The sequence below is a fragment of the Oncorhynchus mykiss genome, chromosome 22 (assembly GCF_013265735.2).
Source record: "Oncorhynchus mykiss isolate Arlee chromosome 22, USDA_OmykA_1.1, whole genome shotgun sequence".
In the NCBI taxonomy this organism is placed as follows: Eukaryota; Metazoa; Chordata; class Actinopteri; order Salmoniformes; family Salmonidae; genus Oncorhynchus; species Oncorhynchus mykiss.
The window spans coordinates 50425077-50437244 of record NC_048586.1 but is presented as its reverse complement, the minus strand read 5'-3'; the positions used below and the strand labels follow the sequence as shown (position 1 = coordinate 50437244).

At 46.8% G+C, this 12168-nt stretch overlaps 1 protein-coding gene across 4 annotated transcripts in view; it reads right to left on the bottom strand.

Moving 5' to 3' along the window:
* Positions 1–12168, bottom strand: part of fer1l6 (fer-1 like family member 6) — a 64442-nt gene that overhangs the window by 19160 nt on the left and 33114 nt on the right. For all 4 annotated transcript variants that reach the window (XM_036959485.1, XM_036959487.1, XM_036959484.1 and 1 more), the window contains exons 19-28: positions 11704–11887; positions 11238–11362; positions 10322–10456; positions 9783–9932; positions 8102–8209; positions 7002–7163; positions 4604–4784; positions 3302–3438; positions 3103–3225; positions 2489–2534 (exon numbers count right to left, since the gene is read on the bottom strand). In XM_036959485.1, coding sequence (XP_036815380.1) covers positions 2489–2534; positions 3103–3225; positions 3302–3438; positions 4604–4784; positions 7002–7163; positions 8102–8209; positions 9783–9932; positions 10322–10456; positions 11238–11362; positions 11704–11887 — 1351 coding nt within the window. The remainder of the gene's footprint in view (positions 1–2488; positions 2535–3102; positions 3226–3301; positions 3439–4603; positions 4785–7001; positions 7164–8101; positions 8210–9782; positions 9933–10321; positions 10457–11237; positions 11363–11703; positions 11888–12168) is intronic.

Sequence of the window (12168 nt, the reverse complement as noted above, 5' to 3'; positions counted from 1 at the left end):
GAATGGAAATACAGTAATACACAACAATGACAGCAAGGTTTGGAATGGAAATACAGTAATACACAACAATGACAGCAAGGTTTGGAATGGAAATACGGTAATACCCAACAATGACAGCAAGGTTTGGAATGGAAATACAGTAATACCCAACAATGACAGCAAGGTTTGGAATGGAAATACAGTAATACACAACAATGACAGCAAGGTTTGGAATGGAAATACATTAATACACAACAATGACAGCAAGGTTTGGAATGGAAATACTGTAATACCCAACAATGTGGTGTGAGGCGCTGTCCAAAGTTACTGTATTCATGAAGAAAAGAAACTCAAGATACCAAAAACCTTAACAACAATAAAAACCTCTGGCACTCAAGTCATAGTCTGTTCTCTCTGCTACCACGCAGCAAGTCTGAAACCAACAGGACCCTGAACAGCTTCTACCCCCCCACCCCCCTTTACCCCTACCTACAGTATACTGCTGTTACTGTCTATTATCTATCCTTTACCCCTAACTACAGTATACTGTTACTGTCTATTATCTATCCTTTACCCCTACCTACAGTATACTGCTGTTACTGTCTATTATCTAGCCTTTACCCCTACCTACAGTATACTGCTGTTACTGTCTATTATCTATCCTTTACCCCTACCTACAGTATACTGCTGTTACTGTATATTATCTATCCTTTACCCATACCTACAGTATACTGCTATTACTGTCTATTATCAATCCTTTACCCCTACCTACAGTATACTGCTGTTACTGTCTATTATCTATCCTTTACCCCTACCTACAGTATACTGCTGTTACTGTCTATTATCTATCCTTTACCCCTACCTACAGTATACTGCTGTTACTGTCTATTATCTATCCTTTACCCCTACCTACAGTATACTGCTGTTACTGTCTATTATCTATCCTTTACCCCTACCTACAGTATACTGCTGTTACTGTCTATTATCTATCCTTTACCCCTACCTACAGTATACTGCTGTTACTGTCTATTATCTATCCTTTACCCATACCTACAGTATACTGCTATTACTGTCTATTATCAATCCTTTACCCCTACCTACAGTATACTGCTGTTACTGTCTATTATCTATCCTTTACCCCTACCTACAGTATACTGCTGTTACTGTCTATTATCTATCCTTTACCCCTACCTACAGTATACTGCTGTTACTGTCTATTATCTATCCTTTACTCCTACCTACAGTATACTGCTGTTACTGTCTATTATCTACCCCTACCTACAGTATACTGTTACTGTCTATTATCTATCCTTTACCCCTACCTACAGTACATTGCTGTTACTGTCTATTATCTATCCTTTACCCCTACCTACAGCATACTGCTGTTACTGTCTATTATCTATAATTTACCCCTACCTACAGTATACCCCGTGTATATAGCCTGGTACCCCGTGTGTATAGCCTGGTACCCCGTGTATATAGCCTGGTATCCTGTGTATATAGCCTGGTACCCCGTGTATATAGCCTGGTACCCTGTGTATATAGCCTGGTATCCTGTGTATATAGCCTGGTACACCGTGTATATAGCCTGGTACCCTGTATATATAGCCTGGTACCCGTGTATATAGCCTGGTACCCTGTGTATATAGCCTGGTACCCCGTGTATATAGCCTGGTACCCTGTGTATATAGCCTGGTACCCCGTGTATATAGCCTGGTACCCCGTGTATATAGCCTGGTACCCTGTGTATATAGCCTGGTACCCCGTGTATATAGCCTGGTACCCTGTGTATATAGCCTGGTACCCGTGTATATAGCCTGGTACCCTGTGTATATAGCCTGGTACCCGTGTATATAGCCTGGTACCCTGTGTATATAGCCTGGTACCCCGTGTATATAGCCTGGTACCCTGTGTATATAGCCTGGTACCCCGTGTATATAGCCTGGTACCCTGTGTATATAGCCTGGTACCCTGTGTATATAGCCTGGTACCCTGTGTATATAGCCTGGTACCCGTGTATATAGCCTGGTACCCTGTGTATATAGCCTGGTACCCGTGTATATAGCCTGGTATCTGTGTATATAGCCTGGTACCCTGTGTATATAGCCTGGTACCCGTGTATATAGCCTGGTACCCTGTGTATATAGCCTGGTACCCTTGTATATAGCCTGGTACCTGTGTATATAGCCTGGTACCCTGTGTATATAGCCTGGTACCCGTGTATATAGCCTGGTACCCTGTGTATATAGCCTGGGACCCTGTGTATATAGCCTGGTACCCGTGTATATAGCCAAGTTATCGTTACTCATTGTGGATTTATTCCTTGTGTTATTCTTTTTTGAATATTTCCAATGTCTCATTTTTGGGAAGGGCCCCGTAAGCATGCATTTCACTGTTAGTCTACACCTGTTGTTTTATGAAGCATCGTCACGATAAAAACTATTTTCATTTCATTTGAACGGTCAATCAAAGTTTCCTGTCTGGAAAATGTGTTAAAGCTCTTACTCACCATTATCATAGATGTATGGAAAGGGATGTACCTCCTTCTGCTTGGCCTGGAGAGATAACAGAGGTCCTCAGTTTAGTTTAGGTCCATAGAGGATGTGCTCTCTGGTCCATCTCTATGGACCGACTACAGCCCAACACGTGGACCGACTACAGTCCAACACGTGGACCGACTACAGTCCAACACGTGGACCGACTACAGTCCAACACGTGGACCAACTACAGTCCAACACGTGGACCAACTACAGTCCAACTACAGTCCAACACGTGGACCAACTACAGTCCAACACGTGGACCAACTACAGTCCAACACGTGGACCAACTACAGTCCAACACGTGGACCAACTACAGTCCAACACGTGGACCAACTACAGTCCAATACGTGGACCAACTACAGTCCAACACTTGGACCAACTACAGTCCAACACATGGACCAACTACAGTCCAATACGTGGACCAACTACAGTCCAACACGTGGACCAACTACAGTCCAATACGTGGACCAACTACAGTCCAACACGTGGACCAACTACAGTCCAACACATGGACCAAATACAGTCCAACACATGGACCAACTACAGTCCAACACATGGACCAATAGTGTTTGGATACCTTTACCTGCTGTCTCTTGTCTACCGAGGCGTAGTACTTGGACCACCAGTCGAGGACGTTATCCCCAGACTCATCTGCTACGGTACGCTTCCTTCTCTTAGTAGACTTCCGAGAGCTCTTCCTCCAATCCTGTTTTATACGGAGAATGCTTGTTAATGTGTTTGTGTGTGTGTGTGTGCGTGTGTGTGTGTCTTCTTCCTCTCACCTTTTCCTTCTTGTCTTGTTCGGGTGGAGGTGGTGGTGGGGGTGTAGGAGAGATCTCCTGGTAGATGTTGATTGAGACATCCTCAGATGACAAAGGGATTACATTGTCTACATTAGACTGGGGCATCATACCTAAATCTGAAAACACAAAGCACACCACGGGGTGGTAAAACAGCACCGCCTGAAAGTCCTGTTCAACAGTCGGTAAAACAGCACCACCTGAAAGTCCTGTTCAACAGTCGGTAAAACAGCACCACCTGAAAGTCCTGTTCAACAGTCGGTAAAACAGCACCACCTGAAAGTCCTGTTCAACAGCCGGTAAAACAGCACCACCTGAAAGTCCTGTTCAACAGTCGGTAAAACAGCACCGCCTGAAAGTCCTGTTCAACAGTCGGTAAAACAGCACCACCTGAAAGTCCTGTTCAACAGTCGGTAAAACAGCACCACCTGAAAGTCCTGTTCAACAGTCGGTAAAACAGCACCGCCTGAAAGTCCTGTTCAACAGTCGGTAAAACAGCACCACCTGAAAGTCCTGTTCAACAGTCGGTAAAACAGCACCACCTGAAAGTCCTGTTCAACAGTCGGTAAAACAGCACCACCTGAAAGTCCTGTTCAACAGCCGGTAAAACAGCACCACCTGAAAGTCCTGTTCAACAGTCGGTAAAACAGCACCGCCTGAAAGTCCTGTTCAACAGTCGGTAAAACAGCACCACCTGAAAGTCCTGTTCAACAGTCGGTAAAACAGCACCACCTGAAAGTCCTGTTCAACAGTCGGTAAAACAGCACCGCCTGAAAGTCCTGTTCAACAGTCGGTAAAACAGCACCACCTGAAAGTCCTGTTCAACAGTCGGTAAAACAGCACCACCTGAAAGTCCTGTTCAACAGTCGGTAAAACAGCACCACCTGAAAGTCCTGTTCAACAGTCGGTAAAACAGCACCACCTGAAAGTCCTGTTCAACAGCCGGTAAAACAGCACCACCTGAAAGTCCTGTTCAACAGTCGGTAAAACAGCACCGCCTGAAAGTCCTGTTCAACAGTCGGTAAAACAGCACCACCTGAAAGTCCTGTTCAACAGTCGGTAAAACAGCACCGCCTGAAAGTCCTGTTCAACAGTCGGTAAAACAGCACCACCTGAAAGTCCTGTTCAACAGTCGGTAAAACAGCACCACCTGAAAGTCCTGTTCAACAGTCGGTAAAACAGCACCACCTGAAAGTCCTGTTCAACAGTCGCTATCCCAGCGGACAAAACTGGTTGAAAGGACGTTGTTACAACAAGAAACCATTTGTAGGATTTGACTTCTACCCTCTCTGCTGTCAGGTCCCCGTGGTGAGGTTGGTGCGGACAGCGTTGGAGGAGGGGTGTATTTGAAGGGCTTCAGGTTGTTGATGGTGTAGTTTCCCACCACGGTGGAGCGTCCGAATGCTCGCCAGTCCACCACACTGATGTTCAGGGGAGGGTGAAGGTTCTCATTCTCAGGCAGCTCCTGTGGGAAGGGACAGACAGGGAGGAGAACAAGATGGAAGGTCAGGTCAACTCTGCATGTATCTCTGTCTGTGTCCCAAATGGCACCCGGTTCCCTTTATAGTGCACTACTTTTGACCAGAGAACTAAAGGACATAAGGAATAAGGTGTCATGTGGGACGCAGATAACACCTGTCCACTATTCTACCTCGTTAACAGATAACACCTGTCCACTATTCTACCTCGTTAACAGATAACACCTGTCCACTATTCTACCTCGTTAACAGATAACACCTGTCCACTATTCTACCTCGTTAACAGACAACACCTGTCCACTATTCTACCTCGTTAACAGATAACACCTGTCCACTATTCTACCTCGTTAACATATAACACCTGTCCACTATTCTACCTCGTTAACAGATAACACCTGTCCACTATTCTACCTCGTTAACAGATAACAGCTCTCGTTGGCTGGCCCTCGCTTCATACTCGTCGCCAAACCCACTGGCTCCATGTCATCTACAAGACCCTGCTAGGTAAAGTCCCCCCTTATCTCAGCTCGCTGGTCACCATTGCATCTCCCACCTGTAGCACACGCTCCAGCAGGTATATCTCTCTAGTCACCCCCAAAACCAATTCTTTCTTTGGCCACCTCTCCTTCCAGTTCTCTGCTGCCAATGACTGGAACGAGCTACAAAAATCTCTGAAACTGGAAACACATATCTCCCTCACTAGCTTTAAGCACCAACTGTCAGAGCAGCTCACAGATTACTGCACCTGTACATAGCCCACCTATAATTTAGCCCAAACAACTACCTCTTTCCCTACTGTATTTTATTTATTTATTTATTTTGCTCCTTTGCACCCCATTATTTTTATTTCTACTTTGCACATTCTCCCACTGCAAATCTACCATTCCAGTGTTTTACTTGCTATATTGTATTTACTTTGCCACCATGGCCTTTTTGCCTTTACCTCCCTTATCTCACCTCATTTGCTCACATTGTATATAAACTTGTTTATACTGTATTATTGACTGTATGTTTGTTTTACTCCATGTGTAACTCTCTGTCGTTGTATGTGTCGAACTGCTTTGCTTTATCTTGGCCAGGTCGCAATTGTAAATGAGAACTTGTTCTCAACTTGCCTACCTGGTTAAATAAAGGTGAAATAAATAAATAAATAAATAACACCTGTGCACTATTCTACCTCGTTAACAGATTACACCTGTCCACTATTCTACCTCGTTAACAGATAACACCTGTGCACTATTCTACCTCGTTAACAGATTACACCTGTCCACTATTCTACCTCGTTAACAGACAACACCTGTCCACTATTCTACCTCGTTAACAGATTACACCTGTCCACTATTCTACCTCGTTAACAGATTACACCTGTCCACTATTCTACCTCGTTAACAGATTACACCTGTCCACTATTCTACCTCGTTAACAGATAACACCTGTCCACTATTCTACCTCGTTAATAGATTACACCTGTCCACTATTCTACCTCGTTAACAGATCACACCTGTCCACTATTCTACCTCGTTAACAGATTACACCTGTCCACTATTCTACCTCGTTAACAGATTACACCTGTCCACTATTCTACCTCGTTGACAGACAACACCTGTCCACTATTCTACCTCGTTAACAGATTACACCTGTCCACTATTCTACCTCGTTAACAGATTACACCTGTCCACTATTCTACCTCGTTAACAGATTACACCTGTCCACTATTCTACCTCGTTAACAGATTACACCTGTCCACTATTCTACCTCGTTAACAGACAACACCTGTCCACTATTCTACCTCGTTAACAGACAGCACCTGTCCACTATTCTACCTCGTTAACAGACAACACCTGTCCACTATTCTACCTCGTAAACAGACAACACCTGTCCACTATTCTACCTCGTTAACAGACAACACCTGTCCACTAGTCTACCTCGTTAACAGACAACACCTGTCCACTATTCTACATGTTAGTTACCACCAGCATGGTGAAGTTTGGGTTGGTCGTGTTAGTTACCACCAGCATGGTGAAGTTTGGGTTGGTCGTGTTAGTTACCACCAGCGTGGTGAAGTTTGGGTTGGTCGTGTTAGTTACCACCAGCGTGGTGAAGTTTGGGTTGGTCGTGTTAGTTACCACCAGCATGGTGAAGTTTGGGTTGGTCGTGTTAGTTACCACCAGCGTGGTGAAGTTTGGGTTGGTCGTGTTAGTTACCAGGTCGAAGGCGTCCACCAGCGTGGTGAAGTTTGGGTTGGTCTTGTAGCTCTGGATAACAGAGGAGCGCAGGCTTTTCCCAGCACACTCTATAAACACCTGGGGACGGTCCACAGACAGGAGCTGCACCTTCTTCAGCTCCCTCAGGCCCCAGAACAACACCTGGACGACAGAGAACACCGTCACAACACCCAGAACAACACCCAGAACAACACCCAGAACAACACCTGGACGACACAGAGAACACCGTCACAACACCCAGAACAACACCCAGAACAACACCCAGAACAACACCTGGACGACAGAGAACACCGTCACAACACCCAGAACAACACCCAGAACAACACCCAGAACAACACCTGGACGACACAGAGAACACCGTCACAACACCCAGAACAACACCCAGAACAACACCCAGAACAACACCTGGACGACACAGAGAACACCGTCACAACACCCAGAACAACACCTGGACGACACAGAGAACGCCGTCACAACACCCAGAACAACACCCAGAACAACACCTGGACGACACAGAGAACACCGTCACAACACCCAGAACAACACCTGGACGACACAGAGAACACCGTCACAACACCCAGAACAACACCCAGAACAACACCCAGAACAACACCTGGACGACACAGAGAACACTGTCACAGCACCCAGAACAACACCTGGACGACACAGAGAACACCGTCACAACACCCAGAACAACACCCAGAACAACACCCAGAACAACACCCAGAAAAACACCTGGACGACACAGAGAACACCGTCACAACACCCAGAACAACACCAAGAACAACACCTGGACGACACAGAGAACACCGTCACAACACCCAGAACAACACCTGGACGACACAGAGAACACCGTCACAACACCCAGAACAACACCCATAACAACACCCAGAACAACACCTGGACGACACAGAGAACACCGTCACAACACCCAGAACAGAATCCTTTAATATCACATAGGAACTACCAAACAAAGTACATACACAAAACATATCATACCATTCCAACTAACACACAGTGGAATAATGCCCTGCATCCTATTCTAGAGGTACTGCACTCTAGGTTGATCTCCCTCTCACCTCTAATCGATACCTGCTCAGTACAGGTCTAATGTTGCCAGGTACAGGGTAGATCTGACCGTCTGGTTCGTCCAGCGCAGGCAGATACTCTTCTCCTGATTCTGGGATCTATGAGATGAATAACAATGAAACAACCACTACTTACAGAGTGGGAGAAAAATCATGGAGCGAGAAAGAACAGAGAATGAATCCCCATCGACTCAGCTTTACTGAACTAGGAATCCCCCTCGACTCAGCTTTACTGAACTAGGAATCCCCCTCGACTCAGCTGAACTAGGAATCCCCTCGACTCAGCTTTACTGAACTAGGAATCCCCCTCGACTCAGCTGAACTAGGAATCCCCCTCGACTCAGCTGAACTAGGAATCCCCTCGACTCAGCTGAACTAGGAATCCCCCTCGACTCAGCTGAACTAGGAATCCCCTCGACTCAGCTTCACTGAACTAGGAATCCCCCTCGACTCAGCTTTACTGAACTAGGAATCCCCCTCGACTCAGCTTTACTGAACTAGGAATCCCCCTCGACTCAGCTTTACTGAACTAGGAATCCCCCTCGACTCAGCTTTACTGAACTAGGAATCCCCCTCGACTCAGCTTTACTGAACTAGGAATCCCCCTCGACTCAGCTTTACTGAACTAGGAATCCCCCTCGACTCAGCTTTACTGAACTAGGAATCCCCCTCGACTCAGCTTTACTGAACTAGGAATCCCCCTCGACTCAGCTTTACTGAACTAGGAATCCCCCTCGACTCAGCTGAACTAGGAATCCCCCTCGACTCAGCTGAACTAGGAATCCCCCTCGACTCAGCTTTACTGAACTATGAATCCCCTCGACTCAGCTTTACTGAACTAGGAATCCCCCTCGACTCAGCTTTACTGAACTATGAATCCCCTCGACTCAGCTTTACTGAACTAGGAATCCCCCCTCGACTCAGCTTCACTGAACTAGGAATCCCCCTCGACTCAGCTGAACTAGGAATCCCCCTCGACTCAGCTGAACTAGGAATCCCCCTCGACTCAGCTTTACTGAACTAGGAATCCCCCTCGACTCAGCTTTACTGAACTAGGAATCCCCCTCGACTCAGCTTTACTGAACTAGGAATCCCCCTCGACTCAGCTTTACTGAACTAGGAATCCCCCTCGACTCAGCTTTACTGAACTAGGAATCCCCCTCGACTCAGCTTTACTGAACTAGGAATCCCCCTCGACTCAGCTTTACTGAACTAGGAATCCCCTCGACTCAGCTTTACTGAACTAGGAATCCCCCTCGACTCAGCTTTACTGAACTAGGAATCCCCCTCGACTCAGCTTTACTGAACTAGGAATCCCCCTCGACTCAGCTTTACTGAACTAGGAATCCCCCTCGACTCAGCTTTACTGAACTAGGAATCCCCCTCGACTCAGCTTTACTGAACTAGGAATCCCCCTCGACTCAGCTTTACTGAACTAGGAATCCCCCTCGACTCAGCTTTACTGAACTAGGAATCCCCCTCGACTCAGCTTTACTGAACTAGGAATCCCCCTCGACTCAGCTTTACTGAACTAGGAATCCCCCTCGACTCAGCTTTACTGAACTAGGAATCCCCCTCGACTCAGCTTGACAGAATTCAAAACAAACATATCCATTGCACTACATAGGGAATAGTGTTTCATGTTGTGCCTCAGTTTCCAGTGGGGCCCTACCTGTATGAGCTCAAAGGCCCCCAGCAGTTCTCCCCCAGACTGGAATCCAGAAAACAGAGGACTGTACTGGAGCTGGGGAGGAGAGTAGGGCTGCTCTGACACCCTCACCACGGGCACTGCCACCGTGCTGCCCAGGTACTCTGCCTTGCCCTGGGGGGAAAGAAGCACAAGATACATACAGGTGAATAAATATGTGCTTAAATCTCAGAGAACAGAGACAAATCGTTATGGGAGCAGGACAGCTACCCAATTTTAATAGTCTGTCCCAACACCAGACACTCCAACTGGATTATAAATCAGTTCTGTAAAGGTCACTGTCGTCAAGGGATTTACGTAAACCAATATATTTTCACCTTTTGATTTTTATTTAACCTTTAACCTTTACATTTGAAATGATGAAATGATATCCTGGTCGCCAGTCTGTTTCCGATCTCTTGCCAACGTGAGCAACAACAGATCAGAAACAGACTGGCACTGTGTCTGTTGAAATGAAGGCATATCGTAACGTCAGAGAGAAGGGGGTTGGTTTGTCAGCTCACCAGAGCATCGTCATCATACACCTCGATGACGATGCACGGTGGCTCCTGCTCCAGGTGAGCTAGGTCTCCATGCAGCGTGACCCGGGTCATCAACAGCATCTGGTTCCAGGTCGGGGTTAACGTCTGGTTGATGATCTAAGAGGCACAGGGAGCACTTAGAACTACGACTGGGGTCAGAGGTAGAATTTAGTGCCACAGATTGGGTCAGAGGTAGTACTTAGTGCCACAGATTGGGTCAGAGGTAGAATTTAGTGCCACAGATTGGGTCAGAGGTAGAATTTAGTGCCACAGATTGGGTCAGAGGTAGTACTTAGTGCCACAGATTGGGTCAGAGGTAGAATTTAGTGCCACAGATTGGGTCAGAGGTAGTACTTAGTGCCACAGATTGGGTCAGAGGTAGAATTTAGTGCCACAGATTGGGTCAGAGGTAGAATTTAGTGCCACAGATTGGGTCAGAGGTAGAATTTAGTGCCACAGATTGGGTCAGAGGTAGAATTTAGTGCCACAGATTGGGTCAGAGGTAGAATTTAGTGCCACAGATTGGGTCAGAGGTAGAACTTAGTGACACAGATTGGATCAGAGGTAGAACTTAGTGCCACAGATTGGGTCAGAGGTAGTACTTAGTGACACAGATTGGGTCAGAGGTAGAACTTAGTGCCACAGATTGGGTCATAGGTAATACTATGAAACATGGATGGGGTTAGTAAGTCAGGAAATGAATCGAAAGTACAATTCAGGAATGAAAAAACTCTCAAAGAAAAAATAGCACTTGGAAACTTAGCTCATCTAATTAATTGAATGAAAATAGATGGATAACTCCAACCCTGGTTAGAACTACACCCCTCAAAAGCCCCTTTTCTTCTTAGGGACCTTCTCTGTAGCTAGATCCCATCCTATGAGAGTTTGTGGACCTTACGGCCGTGGTGTGGCTCTGTGTCAGGAAGGTGACCCTGGCGAAGGGGTCTGAGAGTCCTGTAGAGTCTGCTGCTATCAGCCCTCGAGCCTGGTACATGTGGGCGCGCATCTGGAACTTGTGCTCGTCTGGAGGGAAGAGAAACAGGTTATTATTCCCTCTCTCTGTCCGTCTGTCTGCTTGTCTGTCTGTCTCTCCCTCCCTCTCTCTGTCTGTCTCTGTCTGTCTCTCCCTCTCTCTGTCTGTCTGTCCGTCTGTCTCTCCCTCTCTCTCTCTGTCCGTCTGTCTCTCCCTCTCTCTCTCTGTCCGTCTGTCTCTCCCTCTCTCTCTCTGTCCGTCTGTCCCTCCCTCCCTCCCTCTGTCCGTCTGTCCCTCCCTCCCTCCGTCCGTCTGTCTCTCCCTCCCTCCCTCCCTCCGTCCGTCCATCTGTCTGTCTCTCCCTGTCCGTCCGACCATCCGTCCGTCCTACCTCTATATGCCAGATGTACAGGTAGGATGGCAGGTAGAAGCTGCTCCTCAGTGGCGCCCCCTTTGGGCTCAAACCCTCCAGGCAGGTTATCCAGCACGTGAGAGGAGTCTCTGCAGCTGCCCAGCCACAGGTACACGTCCAGTTTGGCCTGAATTGACCAGCCTGCTACACGCTTCCCTGGGGGCTGGGGCAGAAAAGGAGAGGACATCACAAGAGTGGCACTCTATTCACTATATAGTATGGTACATTTGGACTGAACTGACCAGCCTGCTACTGTCTTCTCTGGGGGCTGGGGTAGTAAAGGAGAAGACATCATCAAACTGTGCACCCTAATCCCTATATAGAACACTACTTTTCCCGGGGTCCTCGTAGTGCCTGTGAAAATCACTTCTCTCACTACTGGTATACAGTACCAGGTTTTTCTTTATTTTTTTTACTATTTTCTACATTGTAGAATAATAGTGA